This window comes from Penicillium psychrofluorescens (genome assembly GCF_964197705.1).
Source record: "Penicillium psychrofluorescens genome assembly, chromosome: 2".
Taxonomy (NCBI): domain Eukaryota; kingdom Fungi; phylum Ascomycota; class Eurotiomycetes; order Eurotiales; family Aspergillaceae; genus Penicillium; species Penicillium psychrofluorescens.
In genome coordinates, this window is record NC_133440.1 from 3322485 (window position 1) to 3341957 (window position 19473).

Here is a 19473-nt window from a genome sequence, read left to right on the forward strand (position 1 = left end):
GTTATTAATACAGACGATTGAGTCCTGAGGGGTCTGGCGGGGAGGAATGGACCCGCTCACGTGATGTGCGGAGAATCACGTTATCAGCGACGTAGGGAACCCATGCGGGAGGCCTCACGCACGGAGCCAGGGAGGGCATCTTTGAAGCGGCCGCGGTCTGAACAGTCAGTTAGCGAGAGGGTTCGTTCCAGTGTATGCCAGATTAGAAACTCACCAGCCTCCGAATCGAACGCAATGGTTATATCGTCATGTTCGATTGGATACTCGGGCATGTCCAAACACACAAAATCGGACGCCGGGTCAGGCTCCGTCTTGGGCAGCGCAAACTTGCAATCGACAATGCGGATGCCGAATTTGCTGGACCGGGAGAATGACTCCATCAGGTCGGTGCCTTTGAGCACAAAGTTCATGCACGTCCCGTGCTGGAAATCCGAGAAGAAGGCCAGCAACTGTGTAAGATTCTCCTGCTGGACGATCTGAACGCGAGTCAGATTGGCTTCCCATTTCTTGTAGATCGGGACCATGCTGCGGCGGCGGGATATGATGAAGGAGGAGGCGACCCTGAACCGTCAGCGCCAAGAGTTGACAAGGCTTGAACATCATCACCTACCCATCATAAAGGACCTGGAAGCCAGTCACGGCGGCCTCGAATGCATGGAGATCTGAACAAAATTAGCAATGAAATGATATCCACCCCAAAAGAACTTACCCTTCACCGAGCCAAAGTCAAAGCGGCGGATCATTGGCTTCGCGGTGAGCTTCTCCAGAAACGCCGACAACTGATCCGGCAGTTCGGGGCGAATCAGGTTGTCGGCCAGCGACAGGGTCAGATCTTGCTGCGCGGGCCGAAACAGGCTCATGCTGGTTTTGCGAGAGACATCCAGGCTCATCTTCAATTCACCAGGGCCTGGGAATTGCGTTAGCAGAGAACAAGAACAAGGATGAAGATAATCCCACCTAGATTGATACGGTCGGTAACCGACCCCCATTCGGTAGCAACAAAAGCTCTCAAATGCTCCGACAGAATCGTAGGCCCATATCCATGCTCTACATAGCCGTGCTGCTGGTCGATCACAAACACATTGCCGGCGGGGAACTTGAGATAAGTGACCGGCGGCAAACCGGAAGCTTTATCCCCCGGCTGTTCGATTGAAAATCCCCGGGTGAGGATTTCCGACGTCTTGGTTTCCCCGTCTCGAGGAGACATGCCAAGTAGCAAAGAATGCATTCGGGTCCGCTCTTCCACCTCATGGAAAGTCATCAACATGGACCGCATGCGTCCACCCTCGGTAACCTTAAGCAGCAGAGCCGGAGCTCCATTCTCGCCCCTCAAAAGACCAAACACAACAGGCGTGCCGTTCCCCATAATGTGACGAACGCAACTCAGCGTCTTCACTTTGGGGCTTGTCAACACAACAAGCCGGAAGCCCTGGTGCACATTGCGCGTTCCCGTGCCCTCGGTGACTCTCATCGACCGCTCAAACAGCCGCATTCGACACCGGTCTAATGGGTCCGAGGGAAAGGCTTTGGGCGTGCCTGGGTCCATGTAATGGAAGACCTTGAGAGTACTCTCAAAAACCAGACTCTCGCCGGGTTCCGGTTGGAGACTGGCTTCTGACTTGCGGGTATATTTGACAATGTTCCACAACGTCTTGAAATCATCCTCTTTAAACATCACATCCAGCTCGAACCCTCGCGGGAGCTTGACCCGCATGGTATACGCCCGCACTTGCCAGTCCACATCATCCCACGTAGGTCCTTGTTTGCGGTCGGATTGGATCATGATATTGACGAGTTGACTCTGGCTCGTGATGGCAGCGTGCACGTACCAATCTGACCGTTCTCGAATGATGGTCAATGCGCAGGGCATGGCGTATTGCTGACCTTCATCGTCGGTGGAGCTGATGCACACCTGCACAAACATACTACCATAGGTGAAGAACCGGTTCGTGTCTCCCATCGGCATCATTTGGACCATATTAGGTGCCTTGCCTGAGTGGTCCACCAACATCGATCTTGACACAGACCCAGACAGCACCACGGAAACATCGGGCGCAAAGAACGGGTATCGCAGCCACACCGAAGTATCCAGCTGGCTGGTCGAGTCGGCATCCGACATGATCATCGAAAGAATGTTGTTGCGTTTGATGGACATGGACAGCGACCGGAGATGGCTGATGCAGGTTTGATGTAAACTGAGGAGATCAGCCATGTCCTGATCGCCTGTGGTGCTGACCACCGCTATGAGGGCGTCCACACTCATCGAACCGTATCGAGCGAGTTCATAGTGTGTCGGTAGGATGTTCTCGTTAATCCACAATGCTTTCCCAAGGTCCACCACGGCTTGCTTAGCGTAACTCGGAGGGGAGTTTGATCGAGTGCGGGCATACGTTTCCAGTCGTGTTTTGCCTCGTAAGAACCACCACACCGCGGCGCGAATCCATTCTGCCAAAGATGTTTCCATCAACGGCTTAACGCTCTCAGCAGCCAGCCGGAGAAGACTATCATAATGAGATATGTACTCCTTGAACTCGGTAAATGCAACGTCGCTCAACTGATTGGCAACTCCCTTCAAGGTATACTTGGGAGGCTGAGGACTGCGTGACGGCTCCCGGTTGTCTCGACTGGATGGTTGAGGCATTTGTGGTTGTTCATGAGTTGGCACTTTTGGAGGAGGAGAGGTGTGTATCTCAGGAGGGCTTCCAGCCGTGAGATGAAGCGGTGGCCGTGGGTCCGTCGGGCTGAAATTGATCGGCTGGCGGTGAACCGCGGGAGTAGAAGGATGACGGATGGATTGAATGACCGACTTGACAGATGGAGCGCCAACATTTGCCCCTGCCATTGACATTGGGGGTGTTTCGTAGTCTGGCTCCTCGGGACTGCCTGGGGGCAGGTCCGGGGGCAGTTCAGGACTGGGATAGCCAGAGGAGTCGTCATCATCATCATCCGGAATGTCTTCATCATCAAAACGATGTTGTAGCGCGAGGCCTTCCTCAGCTTGCATCTTGTCCCGCACACGCTCTGCAAAGGAATGTGTTTCCCCTCGGAAAGACAAACGCGAAGCCGAGTCGCTCCCGGACAGCGTGTTGAGGAACTCCGCGTCATGAGGGTTGTGCATCAGCGGCGGCTTCCAGTCTGGAATATCTGACCTGTCACCCAGGCGCTTGGAGTAGGCTTTGTATAGAGATTTGGGTTCACCATCGCCCAGCGAGGTGTTGACACGAAGATCCGGTACATTACCCCGCGACGGGGACGGCTCCTGTGAGGGGGCCACATTGCCAGGGTTCAAAGCACCCCGACTGCGCGATCGTTGCCGAGACCTGGAAATTTCGATTGTTGGCGCTTCTGCCTCATCGCCTCCCTCCCCAATCACATCGGGGGTTTGATTCGAGAAACCCACCCGGAGCCCCTTGCGGCCGCGGGGTTTGCGAGGAGGAGGGGCTTCCTCCGTAAAGTTGAAACTCGTATAGTTCTCGTTGACCGACGGGACAATAGGTGGAGGCACGCGCGAGACGTCCTGTGCGGAGGGAGTACGGTGGGCTGTTGTGAAGTTCGTCGACGGAGGAAGGCCTCTGGAATCGAAGTTGGAGGGTGGAAGGGCACCTGGGTTGGGACGTGTCGAGCCTAGGAAGGCTTCAATCTGCTGGTCAGGTGTTGAACGATTCTTGTCCTTGTTGAACAGCTTGTCCTTCCACAGCGACTTCTTAGCTGGTTTGCGCTGTCCCTGCTCGGCAGCAATAAAAGCAAATGGGTCATCGGCAGGCATAGCGAGAAGTAATGGGATCCAGAGGCCAGGCAAATTCTGTCAACATCGCACGCCCGGTGCCAAAGTCACGAACCAGGAAGCCAGTCCTTATCGGCCTCCGCGTGGAGTCCCCCTCCCCGAAGTGGGTGGTGGTTATCTATCGCTCAAGATGCGCCCTCCGATCGACAGGGGCTGGCTCAGGGCGATAGGTGATGGAGGTGCCAGACCGGACGGGATCCCAGTGTGGGGGGAGGGTAAAGGGGGAGGGGAGGGATGAAGAGGGAGATTGTTGTGTGGGTGGAATTGGCAAGCCCGCACGGCAGGGGAGAGAGGAGGGGTGACGGCGATCGCAGCGCCCGTGCATGCGCTGGTGTTGTTGTTGTTGGGAAGGGAGGAGGAAGAGAAGGTGATGTCAAGGGAATAATGGTTAGAGCAAAGAAGATAAGTGGTTCCTCAGGCCGCGAGGACGATCCCTGACGAAGCTGGACCAGCAGTGAGTGAGACCTGGGGGATGTGGATCAAGGGAGGAATGAGAGTGACTCCGCAGGTACCATGTTTGCCGTGGCGGAGAGGGCCAAGAGCAGGTCACTCTGAAGTCACTCCGACTACTAAACTATACGATATATAATTAAATCCTTATTTATCGCGATGGTTCTAGTGACAATTTAGTGATAAGCACAAGGCGCGATACCATAAAAACCAGGCGTCTCAGCATGAAACGAAACTAGTCTCGGCCGGGCTGGGAGTGGACCACACTGCGGCAGCTCCCACTGACGAAGTGATTGTTTACTACTGCCCGGCTTGCCCCTTTTGTCCTTCCCGCACATCATTGAGATGCAGGCAGTCAACATCCTTGCTGCGGCAGTTGTTCTGGTTTGCCAATCGAATGCCTGCACATCTACAACATCGACTGCTTTCTCCGGTTTTTAATATTGCACAGATGAACATGTTCGTTCCTGGGACGACAGCCCAAGGTTCAGGTGGACCCCCAAGTTGTACCACGACTAGCGAATGATGATTTCCACTAGGGAGAGAATAGGCAAAATCTCCGGTTATCATCATCTCCTTGCGTCGACGCAAGTACCCGTGCCCATCCTGACAGGCAGCATTCTTGTAGTAATGCACGGTAGATAAACGGGGTAACCCGGATCGTCCTGGACAGGGTGTTCGGCAAAGATCGGCATTGATCGCGGTTGATCGTCACAAACTACCATTGCTTATATCAAGCCTTCAACTAAGTATACGGGCCGTCTTCGATAGATCACCCTGTTAGTAGCCGGTAGTACATCTATCAGTCTCCAACACCTCGTACAATTCCTCTATGTCAATACATGGTGATCCCGATCCCCGATATCCCTTTCCTTTCCATATCTTATGATCAAGTCCAATGGCATCCCTCGCAAACACAGCAAATCCTATATTAACGAGACTTGTCCGGCACAACCGCTGATATGCCCCGCAGATAATGATCATTGCAAGATGCATTCGCGTCCATCTAAATGTCAGAACCAACCACTTAAGGCAATCGTCGAGGCTTCAAATCTTGAGTCTCGTTGCCTGTCGTGCTGTCCGTTGTGGGGTTCAACCTATGCAGTTATAGCAAAAATTGGAAACCAAGCCGCTCCTTAATTACTGCACGAGCCTCATTCGCTGCGTTTCTCTGCCAGTCTAATGAAATAGGAGATGTTGCGATAGTCCTTAAGGACCCATAAATCATGACTGCGTCTGCCCATCCGAAATTGAGGTCGCTACCGATATCTTGTGGCATGTCCTGCGCGTGTAAAATCCTCGTAGCTGTGGCGCGGAAAACTGCAATGCAGTGTTCTTGCCTCGTGATGGTTTGAATGTGCTGCTGATGGGAACAGCCTTCTTCGCAGACACGACGTAGAAACGTTAAAACGCTTGCCGAGAGATGCATTTGGAAGTTTCCTTGATATGCACGCACCCCGATAGACGACATGGAGTGCGGAGTGGAATCATATGAAGAACTCCAAATGTTCTCCGTCTCGTCTATCTGTTGCAATATGGACGAGTAAGTGGCCAAAATCAAGTCCGAATCCCCAGATAACACCTTTCGAATCTGACTACAAAGGCGGGTACAGTAGTAGGCAAAGACACACGCTTGAATCATGATAGACTCGGATGGCTTCAAATACTGGCAGAGTTTGTGAATCCAGTTCAGCACTTCTATCGGAGACTCCCGGCCGGCGATAAGTGCTTTTGCTTGCTAGTATTGTTGGTCAGAAACGCCGACAAGCTTCGGGGTCAAGAGGCCATACGGTGCAATAACAGACAAACCAGACGAGATTCCGTCCATCTTGTCTGGCGAATTGCTCCGGATCCCGAAGGTTAATCAACGAGGCCATGCCTCGACAGTGGCGGTCTCCCTCCTCTGACCCTGCAACAGAGGTGAGATGAGCATTCGATAGGAACGTTGGGTTCGTCAGTTCTCTTAGTCTATAATATCACACTGATGAATTATTCTTACCTCGTACACCACAAACATCCAAATCGCTAATAATGTGCTGTCATTCTTGTATTGAGCAGGATCGCCTAGAGCCACATTGACGGCCTTAAGTGCAGTCCCATACGCATGGGCTCTCTTGGCAACAGCATCAGCCGACGCGGTCGTACTCGCGAAATATGCACATGCAATGGCATCGCAGACCGCATAGACCGGAGACCCTTCTTGCGTGCTGGATATGATGCGGGGGATGGTAACGAACAGGCTGCTGTCTACGCCAGTATCCAAAATCTTGACCGAGAACTTGCCTAGGACCAAAGGAATCACATGGTGGCGCCACACTTGGGAGGGCTCATACATCATCTGGACAGATTGTCTGTCGCCGTCTTTGGCAAAGTTCGCTTTGACCATTGGCGGGTCGTGATAGCGCATTTTCCGACGAATGCTCGGTTGAAACGACGAAGCATTGGCAATGCGGAAGCGCATGCTGTCCGCATCCCGATAGCCTGAACATGATCGTCCTAACCGTAGGCATTGACCACAGGACGGACGGGCAAGGTCACACTGGAGTTAGGTTGGTAAGTAGACACCGTGTAGATCCCAAGACCACGGGTACCTTGATGCGTCGCTGTCGACAAAAATAACAATTTCGGCTATATTGACCGGTATTCGGCATTTGAGTTGTGTTTGGGCTATCTGTGCTTGACCTCACCTAGGGTCATGAAAATAGTGTGTTCTACGCTAGAGGGAGCTCTGGAGGGGTCGAAACGCAGGGTCGTGTCAGCCCCCGTTCAGCTTTGGCCCGTTTTGGAAATTGATTCGCCTAGCCAATGGCAACTACAGCCACGGTCATTACCTAGTATAACCGCTCGCCCACGGCCAGATGTATAAATACTATGTAGTCTCTGCCCCGGTGCTCCAGTTCCTTTTTCTTTCTTCCAGTACGCGTTCTTGCAATCCTAAATTAATCTCATCCCCTGAATATGGCATCTTCACCAGTCATTGCCTGCGGTGGCTCCAACCCGCAGGTTTTCGACGCTGTCAAACCGCTCTACTTACCTGAGTACGAAAGTAAGGAAGGACACACGACCAGTCGCTGTCTACTTACGACTAACATCGTCCGTAGTTATACACAACGTCATCAGCAGCACCTCCGGAGCTGTCGAAATACCCTTCATGCTGCAAGGTCAGGCACCCCCTGCTGGGGAAGAGACCAATCGCGGCACGATGAACTATTCCAAACCGCCCGTGGCTGTGTTCGTAGGGGCTTTGTACGGTGATGCAGAATTCGACGAGATGCGTCAGGCGTGCCGCGGGCTTAGTTCGGTGCCTTGGTTGAGGATGGATATGGCTGTGCCTAGGCCACCGCTGGGACCGGGATATGCGGACCATGTCGTGCAGAGGATCAAAGCGTGTATGAAGAATATTGAAGCCGAGGGAAAGATGGAACAAGATGGCGTGTGGTTTTATTGACAACTGCTGGTATCATGTGATTAGGATTTCTCTATGTATGTTTCCGATGTGGAAAAGGCATATCTATCCGTATGATATACACCAAGAGAGAACATCTTAATAAGATCTTGATACGTAGTATCGAACGAAAGGACTCAAACCAAAGCGCACGTTCAAGTAATGCCACATACACTGCCCAGCCTTAACCATCGCTCTCTCAGGCCACCCACCGCATTCTAGCCCCCTCTACGAAACACGACTGAGGTATGAAAGAGAGGCGGTTAGTTGGTAATTTGCGATTGCAACTACGAGACGAAAAATGGACAGTGACTCCATCTCCATGGAAGTTTGAATACTCTCAACACGCCAAAATCTGCTCGGATTGCCACACCATCACCGGAGTTGAGCGGTCCCGAGGCGACCAAGGATGTCTACCAACAGGCGAAGAATCAGCATACCGCATCGTGGCTGGACACCGAGGTGAACGATTTCTGGCACCAGCCCGGCACGATCTTCTATACGAAATATCAGTTTCGAGAACAGATCCCGCATGGGCACGAGTCCGAGAATGAACCTCTCTACAGCCTCGAGAATACGAGGAACACTCATTTCCCGCCTGTGTCCTGGCCAGCTGGACCAGAAGCTAATGAACGGCCACTGAATAGGATCCAAGTGTTGGATCTGATGCGTGTACTCGCCGGCCCGACCATCTTGAAGATATTGGCATTGCTCGGAGCGGACGGCTTGCGGGCGTCATCGCAGAATACCCCTGAGGCGACGGTGCTGATATTCCATACGTAGATCGGGAAGAGGTCAAAAGTGCCGAGGGAAGGTCAATTCCTGGGAATTACTCGAGGACGCGGACGTCATTCTCGTCGGGTTTCGGCCGGGCATAGGGGAGCAGTTCGGGTTCGGCCAGCGCTAGGTACCTGAGATTGTCCGGCGACGCGGTAGGGACATTGTGTATGAGCGCGAGAATACCTATGGGTGGTGCCGAGGGTGGCACGATCGCTATGGGTCACCGCAGATTGGTAGCTATGTTATGAGATTGAAGACATAAGCAATCGCTGGTGAGAACGGAAATAGGGGACGGGCGTCAGCTAGGCTCAGAGCCAATTCCTCAGTCTGCATGAGCCGGTGATGATCCTGCTGTCAAAGTCTGACTGCCAGTGAGACAAAGACAGATGCAGATCTCCTAAGGTTGTTTCAACTGATTGAAAATAGGACGGGAATCGTCGGAACCATCGTCAATTCGTGCGCGTTCTATCGGCGCGCACAGGACGGCAACTCGTACAACGTCGACATCTCGCTGCACCATTTCAACAATTGGTACCTTGACCTCGCTCTGCACAGTGACCAGGCAATTGCAGCTCTCGAGGCCAAAGACCCGGCGTTCTGGTTCGACAGGACACGGACTTGTTCACCACGGCGACGCGCACGCGACAGAGTCGGCAGAAAGGTCACAATAATGGATCCAGGAAATTGTTTGACCTGGCAAGGTTTGACAAGATCCCAATGCGTTGGGGACGCGATGGAGAGATGGCCGAGGTATTAGATTGGAGTCGGGTGGTGAAGTTTTCCGGGATGGAGTTTGGCTTGGGTGATGTCGCTGAGTGGTAGACAGTGCGTACATGTATATATGATGTGCAGCCTGATCCCCATAATAACTGAATCATCGCCCGTGCCGACCATGATGAAAGTAAGACACCACGAGTAGGAGTTGTTGTTCGTTACTATTTCCGGCTCTGATGTGGCTGATCCGCTACTCTTCTCCACTTGGGCCAGACCAAACAAGGCGCAGCACAGCAAAACATCTTACTCACTGAACTCACCACTTTTTCTACTCCCAACCAACTACCCCTGCTTGTCCTCCCTCCCTCCCTCCCCTTCTCATCCTCTCTTCATCCGCTACTACACCTGACCGACTAGCTCCTCGGCTGGCCAACCGTTGCTCTCCACTGCCTCCCTTCCTCCACTCCCACCCCCTCAACCAGACCAGGCACCCGGCCAAACCTCGAATCCCGCTCCCTCACCCTGGCCGTGCTTCCCCCCGACCTTGACCTCGGCACCTCCGCATTGTCAACACAACGTGGATCAGACTGCTTATCCCGGGGGTTGACCTCCCCAAGGAGGTCATCCCGGATGCCCGAAGCGGCCATGTGTGACGACCCGACATGCCCCCAACCGGAGGCCTCAACGGCCTCCGGTCTTCCCCAGGATTTGTGTCTGGCTCGACGCGGTGGAACTTCTAGCGCTCAAGGTCGACGATGGCGCGACACGTCCAAGCGGCGGCGGCCGTTTTGGGTTCTGCTCGTGCTGGTGTGCTGGATCTCTTGGGCTTCTCCCGCAACGGCGGCGCTGCTGAATTTCGATAACTGCTTGGACAAGGCTCGTCTTGACTCGGATCCACGGCTGCTTCAGTTTGTGCCTCTGGATGTCTCCGTCACATTCAACTTGACGGACCCGCTCCGCCCACTGAATGTGACGGTCTACGGTAACGTCTCTGGCACCGCCGACGGACGTGCAGACTATCCGCCGGCGAATGATCCCCAGTGGAACAACCCCAACATTACCCTGGGCAAGATCGAGGACCTGAGCGACTCGAACAACAAGTGGTCGACCTTGGTGACCTCGTTCAATGTGCTCAGCTTTGCCCCCTATCACGATCCCCAACGCTTCTGCACCCAGCTCGACCAAGGCGAGTGTCCCTTGGGACCGGTATTTGGTGCCAATGCGTAAGTATTCACACCATATTTGTTTGTGCTTCTCCTAACCAAATCCCCGTCACAGAAGTGATTTGAGCCGACTGCACTCCTTCTCCGTCCAGCATGATATGATCTCCTCCTACCGATTCTCGACCATCTCGCCCAATTTTCTTATCCTATCTGGCGATGCCTCCGCCGCCGAGCTGGGCTGTATTTCCGTGTCCATCACGCCCGATCTCGGTCTCTCCCTCAGAAATGCCCTGGCCTATGTTCCCCTCGTCATTCTGGTATTGGTGGGGATCGCGACTATCACGGCGGCCATGTATAGTCCCTGGGGCACAACGGATCCATTTCGATGGACGAGCAACTATGGTCGCGACGAAGACATTCTGCGACTGGTCACCCCCGGCTTTGCTGATTGCCTGCAGTACATTCAGTATGTGGTGTTGACGGGTGCTCTATCATTGAATTACCCAGGCTTTTACCAGCCGACGGTGAGCCAGGCGGCTTGGTCGTCTCTAATGTTTAACCAGAGCCTCGTCAACTCAGGTAGCGGCTATGACCCGGTTGTGGACGGCGTCTATGCGATTAATGGGACCTATGGTTTGGATCGATTCAACCAACTGGTGGGAATGGCTACCACTCACGATATCTGGCCTGGTATGATGGTGTGGCTGCTGGTCATTTTGGCCGGCGTCACGCTGCTTGTCCAGGCTGGCTTTGTGTTGCGTTGGGTTCACCGCGAATTGGCGCATATCCCCGAGCAAGACTTGCGCGCCAAAAACGTGCCATTTACTATTGGAAACATCTTCCGCATCGTATTCAACTTCTTGCTTCTTCCGATTGTCTCGCTGTCCTTCTTCCAGTTTGTTATCGCAGGCAGTTCACCTGCCTTCACGACTGCTTTGGCTGCAGTGGTGATTCTCATTTTGGTCTGCTTTTCAATCTGGGCTATCCGAGTGATTGTCAGTACTCGACCGCGGTCTCATCTGTTCGATGATCTTCCAACGGTTCTTCTATACGGCCCGCTTTATAATACGTTCTGTGATGACGCGGCGCCTTTTGCCATGGTGCCATTGTTTTTGACGTTTGCTCGAGGTATCGCCATTGGGGCACTGCAGCCATCGGGCATTGCTCAAATTGTGTTGCTCGCTATCTGTGAAGTTGTCTCGGTCCTCACGGTTGTGGCTTTCCGACCATTCCCCGGGCCGACGCTCATGAATTTGTATCACTGCTGCTTTTCCATCATCCGGTTCTTGACCATCTTGCTGAGTGTGGTGTTTGTTCCGTCTTTAGCGGTTTCCGAGGCCGCACGAGGCTGGATTGGTTACGTGATTCTTGTCCTGCATGCACTGGTGCTTATCTTTGGGTTCTTCCTCAATGCTCTACAGACCTTTATCGAGGTCATTGCGCGACTTGCGGGTGCCGGTGGTGCTACTCGTGGCGGTTTGGTCAAGGTATTTGGGATGCGCCAGCTCTCGAGGCGTGCCCCTCAACGTGGTATCCAACGCGATATCACTCGACAGAGTCTTGGTTCTGAAGCCGCGATGCTCGCTCATGCTGACGATCGCATGTCGTCTCAATTTGATGGATCTCGCCCCCGCAGTCTGTCAGGAAACTCGGCTCTTCTCCTTAACCGTGCCAGTGATGGCCGCGCAAGTCAGCTGATTGACTACGCGAGTTCGCACGGCGGCACTCACAGCCGTGCTGCGAGCAGCGGGCTCTACACGCCTACGACACTCGGTGGCCACACTTCCTACGGCGGGGCAGAATCTCCTGTGATTGGCATGCAGCCCCGTGATCCGTACTATCGACCTCCGCGGCCAGGAAGAAGATCGCAACAACCCAGCTCTTTTGATGGGGGTCGGATCCCGAAGACTTTGATGAAGCCCAACCGTGCTATGGATACGGAAGACAACTTACGAGATAATCCACCGGTTTCTGGCCGGGCGACTCCTACACCAGCCTACATTCCAGCACCCAAGGAAGACATGGAACTTGAAGACCCTCGCAAGCAAAAAGACTACGCCGTCCGAGAAGTCGATTTTTACTACCGTGTCCGCGGCCCGCCCCTCTCGCACATGGGCACTCGTAAACTGAAGACAGGCCCAGCAGATCCGACAGGCCCAGTTTCTTCCGCAACAGGGTGGTTCCGGAACTTCTTCCAGGGAAAGACCAAGGAGAAGGGCAAGGGATTCGAGGTGGTGCGGAGCGCACGGGCGCCCCCACCTGGTTTGTTTGATGATGAAGAACCATACCAAGACGACCCCGAGGATGGAAGTCATTCTCGCCACGTCTCCACCGCTTATAGCCCGTACCAGGACTCAGATGGTGACCACGACAACCGGCAATCGAGTGACCGCCCTCCTGTTCTACCGCAAGTGAATTCCGTCGGCAGCATCGAGCTGCCAAGCCGGATGGGATCCCGTCGCACCGTTCAGGAGGCACCAGAAGAGGAAATCGAAGAATCGTCTAAGCCTCTACCCGCCGTCGCCGAAACACCGGCCTCCCCCGGATCCCAACGAATTGGGACTATCTCACCCTCAGGACATCTGCAGCCAGAATCTCCCACCACCACGAAAATGCCGTTCAGTGGAAGCAGCTCCCCTTCCCAAGAACGCAATCCCTCCGTCGCATCTACAACTCAATCGGTCACCTCTAGCAGCCGCAGGAGTCACAAAACTATGCAAGAAGATGGCCGCTCTGACCGACCCTCAAGCATGGGATATGTGGCCCAATATCGCACGAGTGATAACATCACCCAAGCGAGTCCGGATGAGCCCTCCTTCACTGGCAGTGCTGCAGAGCTAGTCGATGAGCCATTCCACGCCGACCATTAATCTTTGGGCCCTCTTGCATCAATCAGAACATTGCATCACATCTCTCACATAATCATCTACTCTCATCCGCTTCGCCCTCCCTACCTAACTATCTCCTTCCACCCTTCTCCCCCCTCCTACTTCCTCTGTTGTATTGGATTGAACTGGAATTCGATTGGCTTGGATATCCACCAAATGACACGGTTACGAATCTCCTTACTTTCTGTCCTTTCTGTTTGTGTTGTTGCTACTTCTGTGTGAGCGTGTGTGTTTGCCACATCTGAGAGAAAATTGCTGCGAGGTCTTTTTCTTCTTACTTTTCCTCGCTCGCCTTGTTTTAATTTAACAACTGACCGCGAAGTACACATTAATGCGTCAGTGGCCTCTTGGCTTTCTCTCCATCATCCACTTACTTCGCCTTCCACTGATTCAATGTATCTACATACGTATTTAATCATTGCCCTCTCGAGTAGTGGCTAGTTTCTTTTTCATGGTTTGGCTTTTTCAGTTATGATGAGGAAGAGGCTTTTTTGGCGGCTTCTTCCTTCCCCCCCCCCCCGATGAGTACGTGCTCGTGTCCCATATTTGAGTTGGCCACGCAGGTGAGATTCGGTTCTTCCTAAATTCAATTCAGGTAACCAGTTAGTAGATAAACCGCTGGGACATCCCATATCACATCATAGATCCACTCGGAGTGGAAAGCAGGCACGTGAGCTTCATTTATGCCGGTCGCCACCGCCCCGGGGCCCCACTGATAAGTGCCGGACCTAAACAACCCAGGAACTCACTCTCCCTGCATCATCACCATCTTCTCTTTCACCCATCCTGGTCTCCTTTTCCTGATCCTCATCCTTAACCACCTGCTCACACCATTCCACATCTTTGTCGACGCGTTTCCCTAAGCATTCGTGCTTCATCACATAGTCACACGACCCCCGGAGCCACGCCCTGGGCTGGATCCGCCTTGGCTTAATGATAAGCATCATCCTCACAGTCATCAACGCACTGGTTGCCTGTAAACGGCGCTGCTCCCACTGAGAGTGCCGCACAATCTTTTGCAAGACCTGTCATAACCGGAACAGTTCATCAAACCATTCTCGCCTCTTTTGATCTCGTGTCGCCACCCAGCCCATGAGGGCTTCCTATTCCATCGGCCGAGAGTGCCCTCGTTGCCTTTAGTTAACCGAATCAAACCTTGTATCCAGGGTCGTCATAATGCCTTCCACGCAGAGTACTGCATCGTCGCCCTCCATTTCATCGGTGGCTAGCGAGTCAGCTGCACAAAGTTCCACCGTTGCGGATGATACGAGACGCATGGAGGCGGTTAGTGCAGCAGACTCCAGCCTTGCAAGTGGCACCTCCAGGGAAAGCAGAATGGCACTCCCTCCAACAGACCGCAAGAGGCGGTTGACAAGCACTGGCGAGGATGTCAGATTGCAACGAACGAGGTCTGGTAGCGCAGCGGGGCCTTCGACAACTAGGACAGTACTTCCCAACAGGTCTGCCTCACTGGTCATGCCAGCATCGCGGTCAAGACCTTCTGTTTTTTCGGCACCCGGGTCGTCATATGCCACGGCTATTGATATCTCTTCGTCGCCTCCAGTGCCGCCTTCTGGCCTGGACAATAGTGGACATGGTTCTCGCTGGATGCAGGCTTCGTTACTCGACAACACCCCCACACAACCAAGCAGACACTCCTCTTATGTCTCATCACATCGTAATGAAGACGAAGAGTATATGGAATTCACTCGGCCTCAATGGCAGCCGGATTCCGAGGCGACAAGCTGCCCAATTTGCGCAACGGTGTTCAGTTTCTGGTACAGAAAGCACCATTGCCGGAAGTGTGGAAGGGTGGTGTGTGCTTCGTGCTCCCCCCATCGAATCACTATTCCTAGGCAGTACATCGTTCGCCCTCCCGAGTCTCTCTCCTCTTCCCACCTTCCTGCAACTTCGCCCACAGCAACGCCTTCTCGTTCCCCACAGATCTTTGATCCTATTGGAGAAGATATCACCTCGTTTCTTTCCACTGTCAACCCTGCGCTCGGAGGTGGTGAAGAAGTTCGCCTCTGCAACCCTTGTGTCCCAGATCCAAACCCAAACCCTCCTCAACCCTACAGTACCGTACGTCCATACGGCCATCGATCCACTCAGTCTCTCTCATCTACCGACATGGGAAACGTATTCTCCAGATCACAGGTTAGTATTTCGTCTTCGTTCGGTTTTCCGAGTTTGTCCATTAACTTGAATTTACGCGTTTACAGCGTGAGCAAGGCGAACTTCGTCAGTCCCGACGCACTGTTGGCGATCATGACCGACCACACCATATGCGAGACTGGAGTGTTCGTATGAGTGATCATGTCAGAGAGGCAGTTCACGATACGTACCCCGACATTTTTGTCCAGGGACGCGAGATGCGGCGTGCCCGCCGCGCCAGCCAAGCCACTGCTGCCGCCGAAACCCAGCAGAACCTGGAGCTGACCACCCACGACGACGGCCAAGGCTCCCTCGTTACGACACTGGCGCCTCGCGCCCCTCGCCCCTCTGGTGTTTCTGAGCGCGATCTCTGCCCCGTGTGCGGTCAGCGATTCCTATCGCTAACCGAAGAGAATCCCATAGAAGTCCGCGAAGCGCACATTCGCGAGTGCATCGACAACCACGCGATCCGCTCCACCCGTCGCGAATCCTCGACCTCAAGGCAGGCTCCTCCTGTGCCTCTGCCCCTTCTGTCGTCCGTCCGTATGGTCAAGTTTACGGCGACGGAGAAGGATTGCCTCGACGAACACGGCAAATTGGCAGAGTGCATGATTTGCATGGAGGAGTACAAGGTGGACGACGTGCTGGCTCGCCTCGAATGCCTGTGCAAGTTCCACCTTGACTGCCTTGAGAATTGGTTCCAGAAGAAGTCCGAGTGTCCCGTTCACTTCCGCCCGGAGTGAACGGTCCTCGGTACTTCGGATGGAAACTCGGGGAGGAGCGTTAGGGGGAGTTGGATGGTGGCTCTGTCTTTGCTTTCTTTTTTATTCTTTTTGTTTGAGTACTTTGGCGCTGGGTGGAGGGGGGATAAGGCTTTTGATACCCTGTTTGTATTTTGTTAGATGTTCTTTTTATATGATGAGACGAATCCGTGATAATAATGAGTGTATGGTTCCCAATTTGTAGCTGTATATCGAGGTAGACAGGATAGCTCTAGTAGTATTGTCTTAGGAACCGTTCCGGGGGCCAGATCCAGTCACGTGCCAGTCAGATTATTGGGCGAGCGAGAGCACTCTTTCCGGAAACCTTGACCTCGACGAAGTGCAGATATCGCGACAGTGCCTAAAACGGTCTTCAGAGCAATCCTGCGGCCTTTTGTACCTGCCGCTGCCACCCTCAGTTAACCCGATCGGAGTAACGCTACCCCAGTCCTCCGCGTCGGTCAATCGGTGCTTGCGCCCACCGTTCTCCGCTCCTGTGGTGCACATTCCCCCTCGACCGTCCGCCAGCCCGGCAAGCAGATTTGCAGCGTTATCTGGTAAGTCGGAATAAATACCCATTTTATTCTCCGGCTGACCCTGTCCCCCAAGTCTACTTGCGCCTGGAATCCGTGCCAGCCGACTTGGCGCGGTACCCGCACCCGGATGGAGCTCAATAGCGCACACCTGCTTCCCGACCAAAATGGTGGCCGATCCTCGTCCCGAGCTGCCGAGAATACATATCCAGACCCTCCAGCACATCTATCTTTAGACTCGGGCCCGTCTCAAGAAGACATACAAGCTGAACAGACGGCCGACTCGGGTGACCCACATGATGCTCTGGCCGATCTGAAGCGCCCTCGTGCCTGCGAGCCATGCCGCCAGTTGAAGGTTCGGTGCGATCCAGACCCAAATCACCCGGATGGATCTTGTAAGAGATGTGCGAAAGCTCGTCGCACTTGTGTTGTCACGGCGCCAACTCGCAAGCGCCAGAAAAAGACCGATAGTCGCGTCACGGAGCTGGAGCGGAAGATCGATGCATTGACGGCCAGCCTGCAGATGTCACACAGTAGTGGGCTACTTCCACAGGGACAGCCTTCGCAGCAGCCCCCGCCCCAGCAGGTGCAACAATACCAGAATGAGCTACAATCCAGTCACCACTGGGACCCCAGTCCGGCTGGCAATAAACGGCAGCATGACGGGGAACTGAAAGAAGTCTCCAGGGGAAGTGGATATTTGGCTACCCAGTATTCCAGTCCCGACAATTCGTCGGCAGAGAAGAACTATGAACGCTCTCCGTCAAGACACTGGCGCGGACCGTTTAGCGGCGATACAATCCCACCGAAGACTGAAGCTTCCAATGAGTATTTTGACTGCATCGATCGAGGCATGGTCACTTTCCAACTCGCCGAGGCGGCTTTTGATATCTACATCAAAAGAATGGCTCCCCAATATCCGATGGTTGTCTTCCCTACCCACACGACCATGAGTGATATTCGTCGGAGTAAACCAGCTTTGTTTCTGTCAATAACTGCAGTTGCCATTGGGACTCTGAGTCCTGATCTACAGGTTCCTCTTTTTACCGAATTCTACCGCATGATTGCGGAGCGCGTCGTGGTCAAGGGCGAGAAAGCTCTCGAGCTGTGTCAGGGTCTCTTGGTCTGTTGTATCTGGTACATGCCGCCAGAAAACTTTGAAGAACTCAAGTTCTACCAACTGACTCACATGGCTGCGACCCTGGCAATGGATCTGGGGCTGAACCGCCGCAGCTTGACAAGCAAAAGAGGATTCAATTTTCTCCGTGAGCTGATGGGCAAGAAGGCGAATCCATCGTTTGATCCAGACGGCCCTGAAGCGAGACGGACCTGGGTGGGATGCTATTTTTTGACCATCCAGGTTTCGGCGGCTTTGAGAAGAACTCAAATGGTCCGGTGGCAGCCGTACATGGATGAATGTTTTGAGATCTTGGAAACTCATCCCGACGCTCTTCCGTCTGACAAAGATCTGCTCTCATGGGCGAAGCTCGGGTACATCATGGAGGAGGCTTCATTGACGGTGCCATCAGAGGAACTTATCTCCATCAAGTCATTTTCGGAAAGCAAACTCAGGTATACGATGAAGGGGCTAGAAAATAAACTGAATCAGTGGAAGAGAGAGATTCCTGAGGAAAAGATCACCGGTAAATGGCACCGGTCAATCCTTTTTAGGGGTGGTCTGCTAACTACTTTGCAGTACTGATGTCCAATACTGAACATATCATCAACCTTTATCTTCATGAGATCGCCTTGAATGTCGACTGTAACAACTCTACAGAACTTGAAGACCCGTCCAGTCCTGCAGCCATGGCTTTTGTCGACGCATTAACCACCTGCATCCACTGCATCCATAAAAGTCTGGACACCATCATGTCAATCGAGATTGATCAGTTCATCCTCCTTCCTACAACTTCCCTAGCCCGGACATCATACGCAATTGTTAGCTTGATCAAGCTGTACTCAGTCCTCACATCCCCCGACAACCGGCTTGGGCAGATTGTCGATGTGAAGAGCCTGAAGATGGACTACTATCTAGACCATGTCTCCGCCCATTACCGCGCCGGTGCAGCTCGTGATGGTGGGCGTGCAGCATCCAAGTTTTCGAATATCCTGGGGATGTTACGGAACTGGTTTCTCAAGAAGAACGACCAAGGGTCAGGTCTCCGGGAGGAGTTTGCCCGTGCAGAAACTGCCGGTGAACGAAAAGTATGTTTACATCTCCTTGCGGCGATGACCAGTTACTAACGCATAAAGATAAAGCCGGAACGAACACCTCTCCATCTTCTCAGCGAAGTGGCCGCGGGCGATCAAGTCCACCGTACTTCTTCTGGTAGCTTCAGTCACTCTCCTCTGATGGCGTCAGGGCAGAATCGCCATCTTTCCGCATCAACAGCCACAGGCTATTCGGGTCCACCGACACCTGGCCAATCCGGTCTCGGCACATCCACCGCATCTCCGGGCTCGTTGCAGCGCATGACAACGTCAACCACTGCGTCCGACACATGGCCCTCCCTCCAAAGCCCCCGAGATCCCACTATGGCAAACAGGGGCTTTTACGCCCCTTTCACCTCCTCGGCAGATCCCTCGAACGCATACGCAACACAGCAGGGATACGGCGAAATGTCTTCCCTTGGCATGAACCCGGGGCACCCAGAGCAGCCTACAGGAATTCTGACCGAACTCGGCATGGCGACGAGCTTTGACCCGAGTAACTTTTGGGCGCTTGGGAATTTGATGGATGAGGGGTTATTCAGTTTCCCATTGTCATTTGATCCGAATCTGGAGTTTTATTGAGTGTGGAT

General features: G+C 53.5%; 5 protein-coding genes across 5 annotated transcripts; 3 read left to right on the plus strand and 2 right to left on the minus strand.

The window, feature by feature from the left end:
• Positions 1 to 83: 83 nt before the first annotated feature.
• On the minus strand, positions 84 to 3766 carry PFLUO_LOCUS3432 (uncharacterized protein; the record flags this gene model as incomplete). The annotated part of the gene is made up of 5 exons (XM_073780679.1): positions 84 to 157; positions 215 to 561; positions 611 to 662; positions 710 to 907; positions 958 to 3766. 5 exons carry the CDS (start codon positions 3764 to 3766, stop codon positions 84 to 86), a joined length of 3480 nt encoding a protein of 1159 aa, XP_073637509.1.
• Positions 3767 to 6098: 2332 nt separating this feature from the next.
• Positions 6099 to 6695, minus strand: PFLUO_LOCUS3433 (uncharacterized protein; the record flags this gene model as incomplete). Its single annotated transcript, XM_073780680.1, has 2 exons — positions 6099 to 6143; positions 6234 to 6695. The coding sequence occupies 2 exons, from the start codon at positions 6693 to 6695 to the stop codon at positions 6099 to 6101; spliced, it is 507 nt and encodes a 168-aa protein (XP_073637510.1).
• Positions 6696 to 9803: 3108 nt separating this feature from the next.
• Positions 9804 to 13206, plus strand: PFLUO_LOCUS3434 (uncharacterized protein; the record flags this gene model as incomplete). The annotated part of the gene is made up of 2 exons (XM_073780681.1): positions 9804 to 10396; positions 10452 to 13206. The coding sequence occupies 2 exons, from the start codon at positions 9804 to 9806 to the stop codon at positions 13204 to 13206; spliced, it is 3348 nt and encodes a 1115-aa protein (XP_073637511.1).
• Positions 13207 to 15354: 2148 nt separating this feature from the next.
• On the plus strand, positions 15355 to 16121 carry PFLUO_LOCUS3435 (uncharacterized protein; the record flags this gene model as incomplete). Its single annotated transcript, XM_073780682.1, has 2 exons — positions 15355 to 15363; positions 15447 to 16121. The coding sequence occupies 2 exons, from the start codon at positions 15355 to 15357 to the stop codon at positions 16119 to 16121; spliced, it is 684 nt and encodes a 227-aa protein (XP_073637512.1).
• Positions 16122 to 16802: 681 nt separating this feature from the next.
• On the plus strand, positions 16803 to 19465 carry PFLUO_LOCUS3436 (uncharacterized protein; the record flags this gene model as incomplete). Its single annotated transcript, XM_073780683.1, has 3 exons — positions 16803 to 18315; positions 18369 to 18877; positions 18926 to 19465. 3 exons carry the CDS (start codon positions 16803 to 16805, stop codon positions 19463 to 19465), a joined length of 2562 nt encoding a protein of 853 aa, XP_073637513.1.
• Positions 19466 to 19473: the final 8 nt, after the last annotated feature.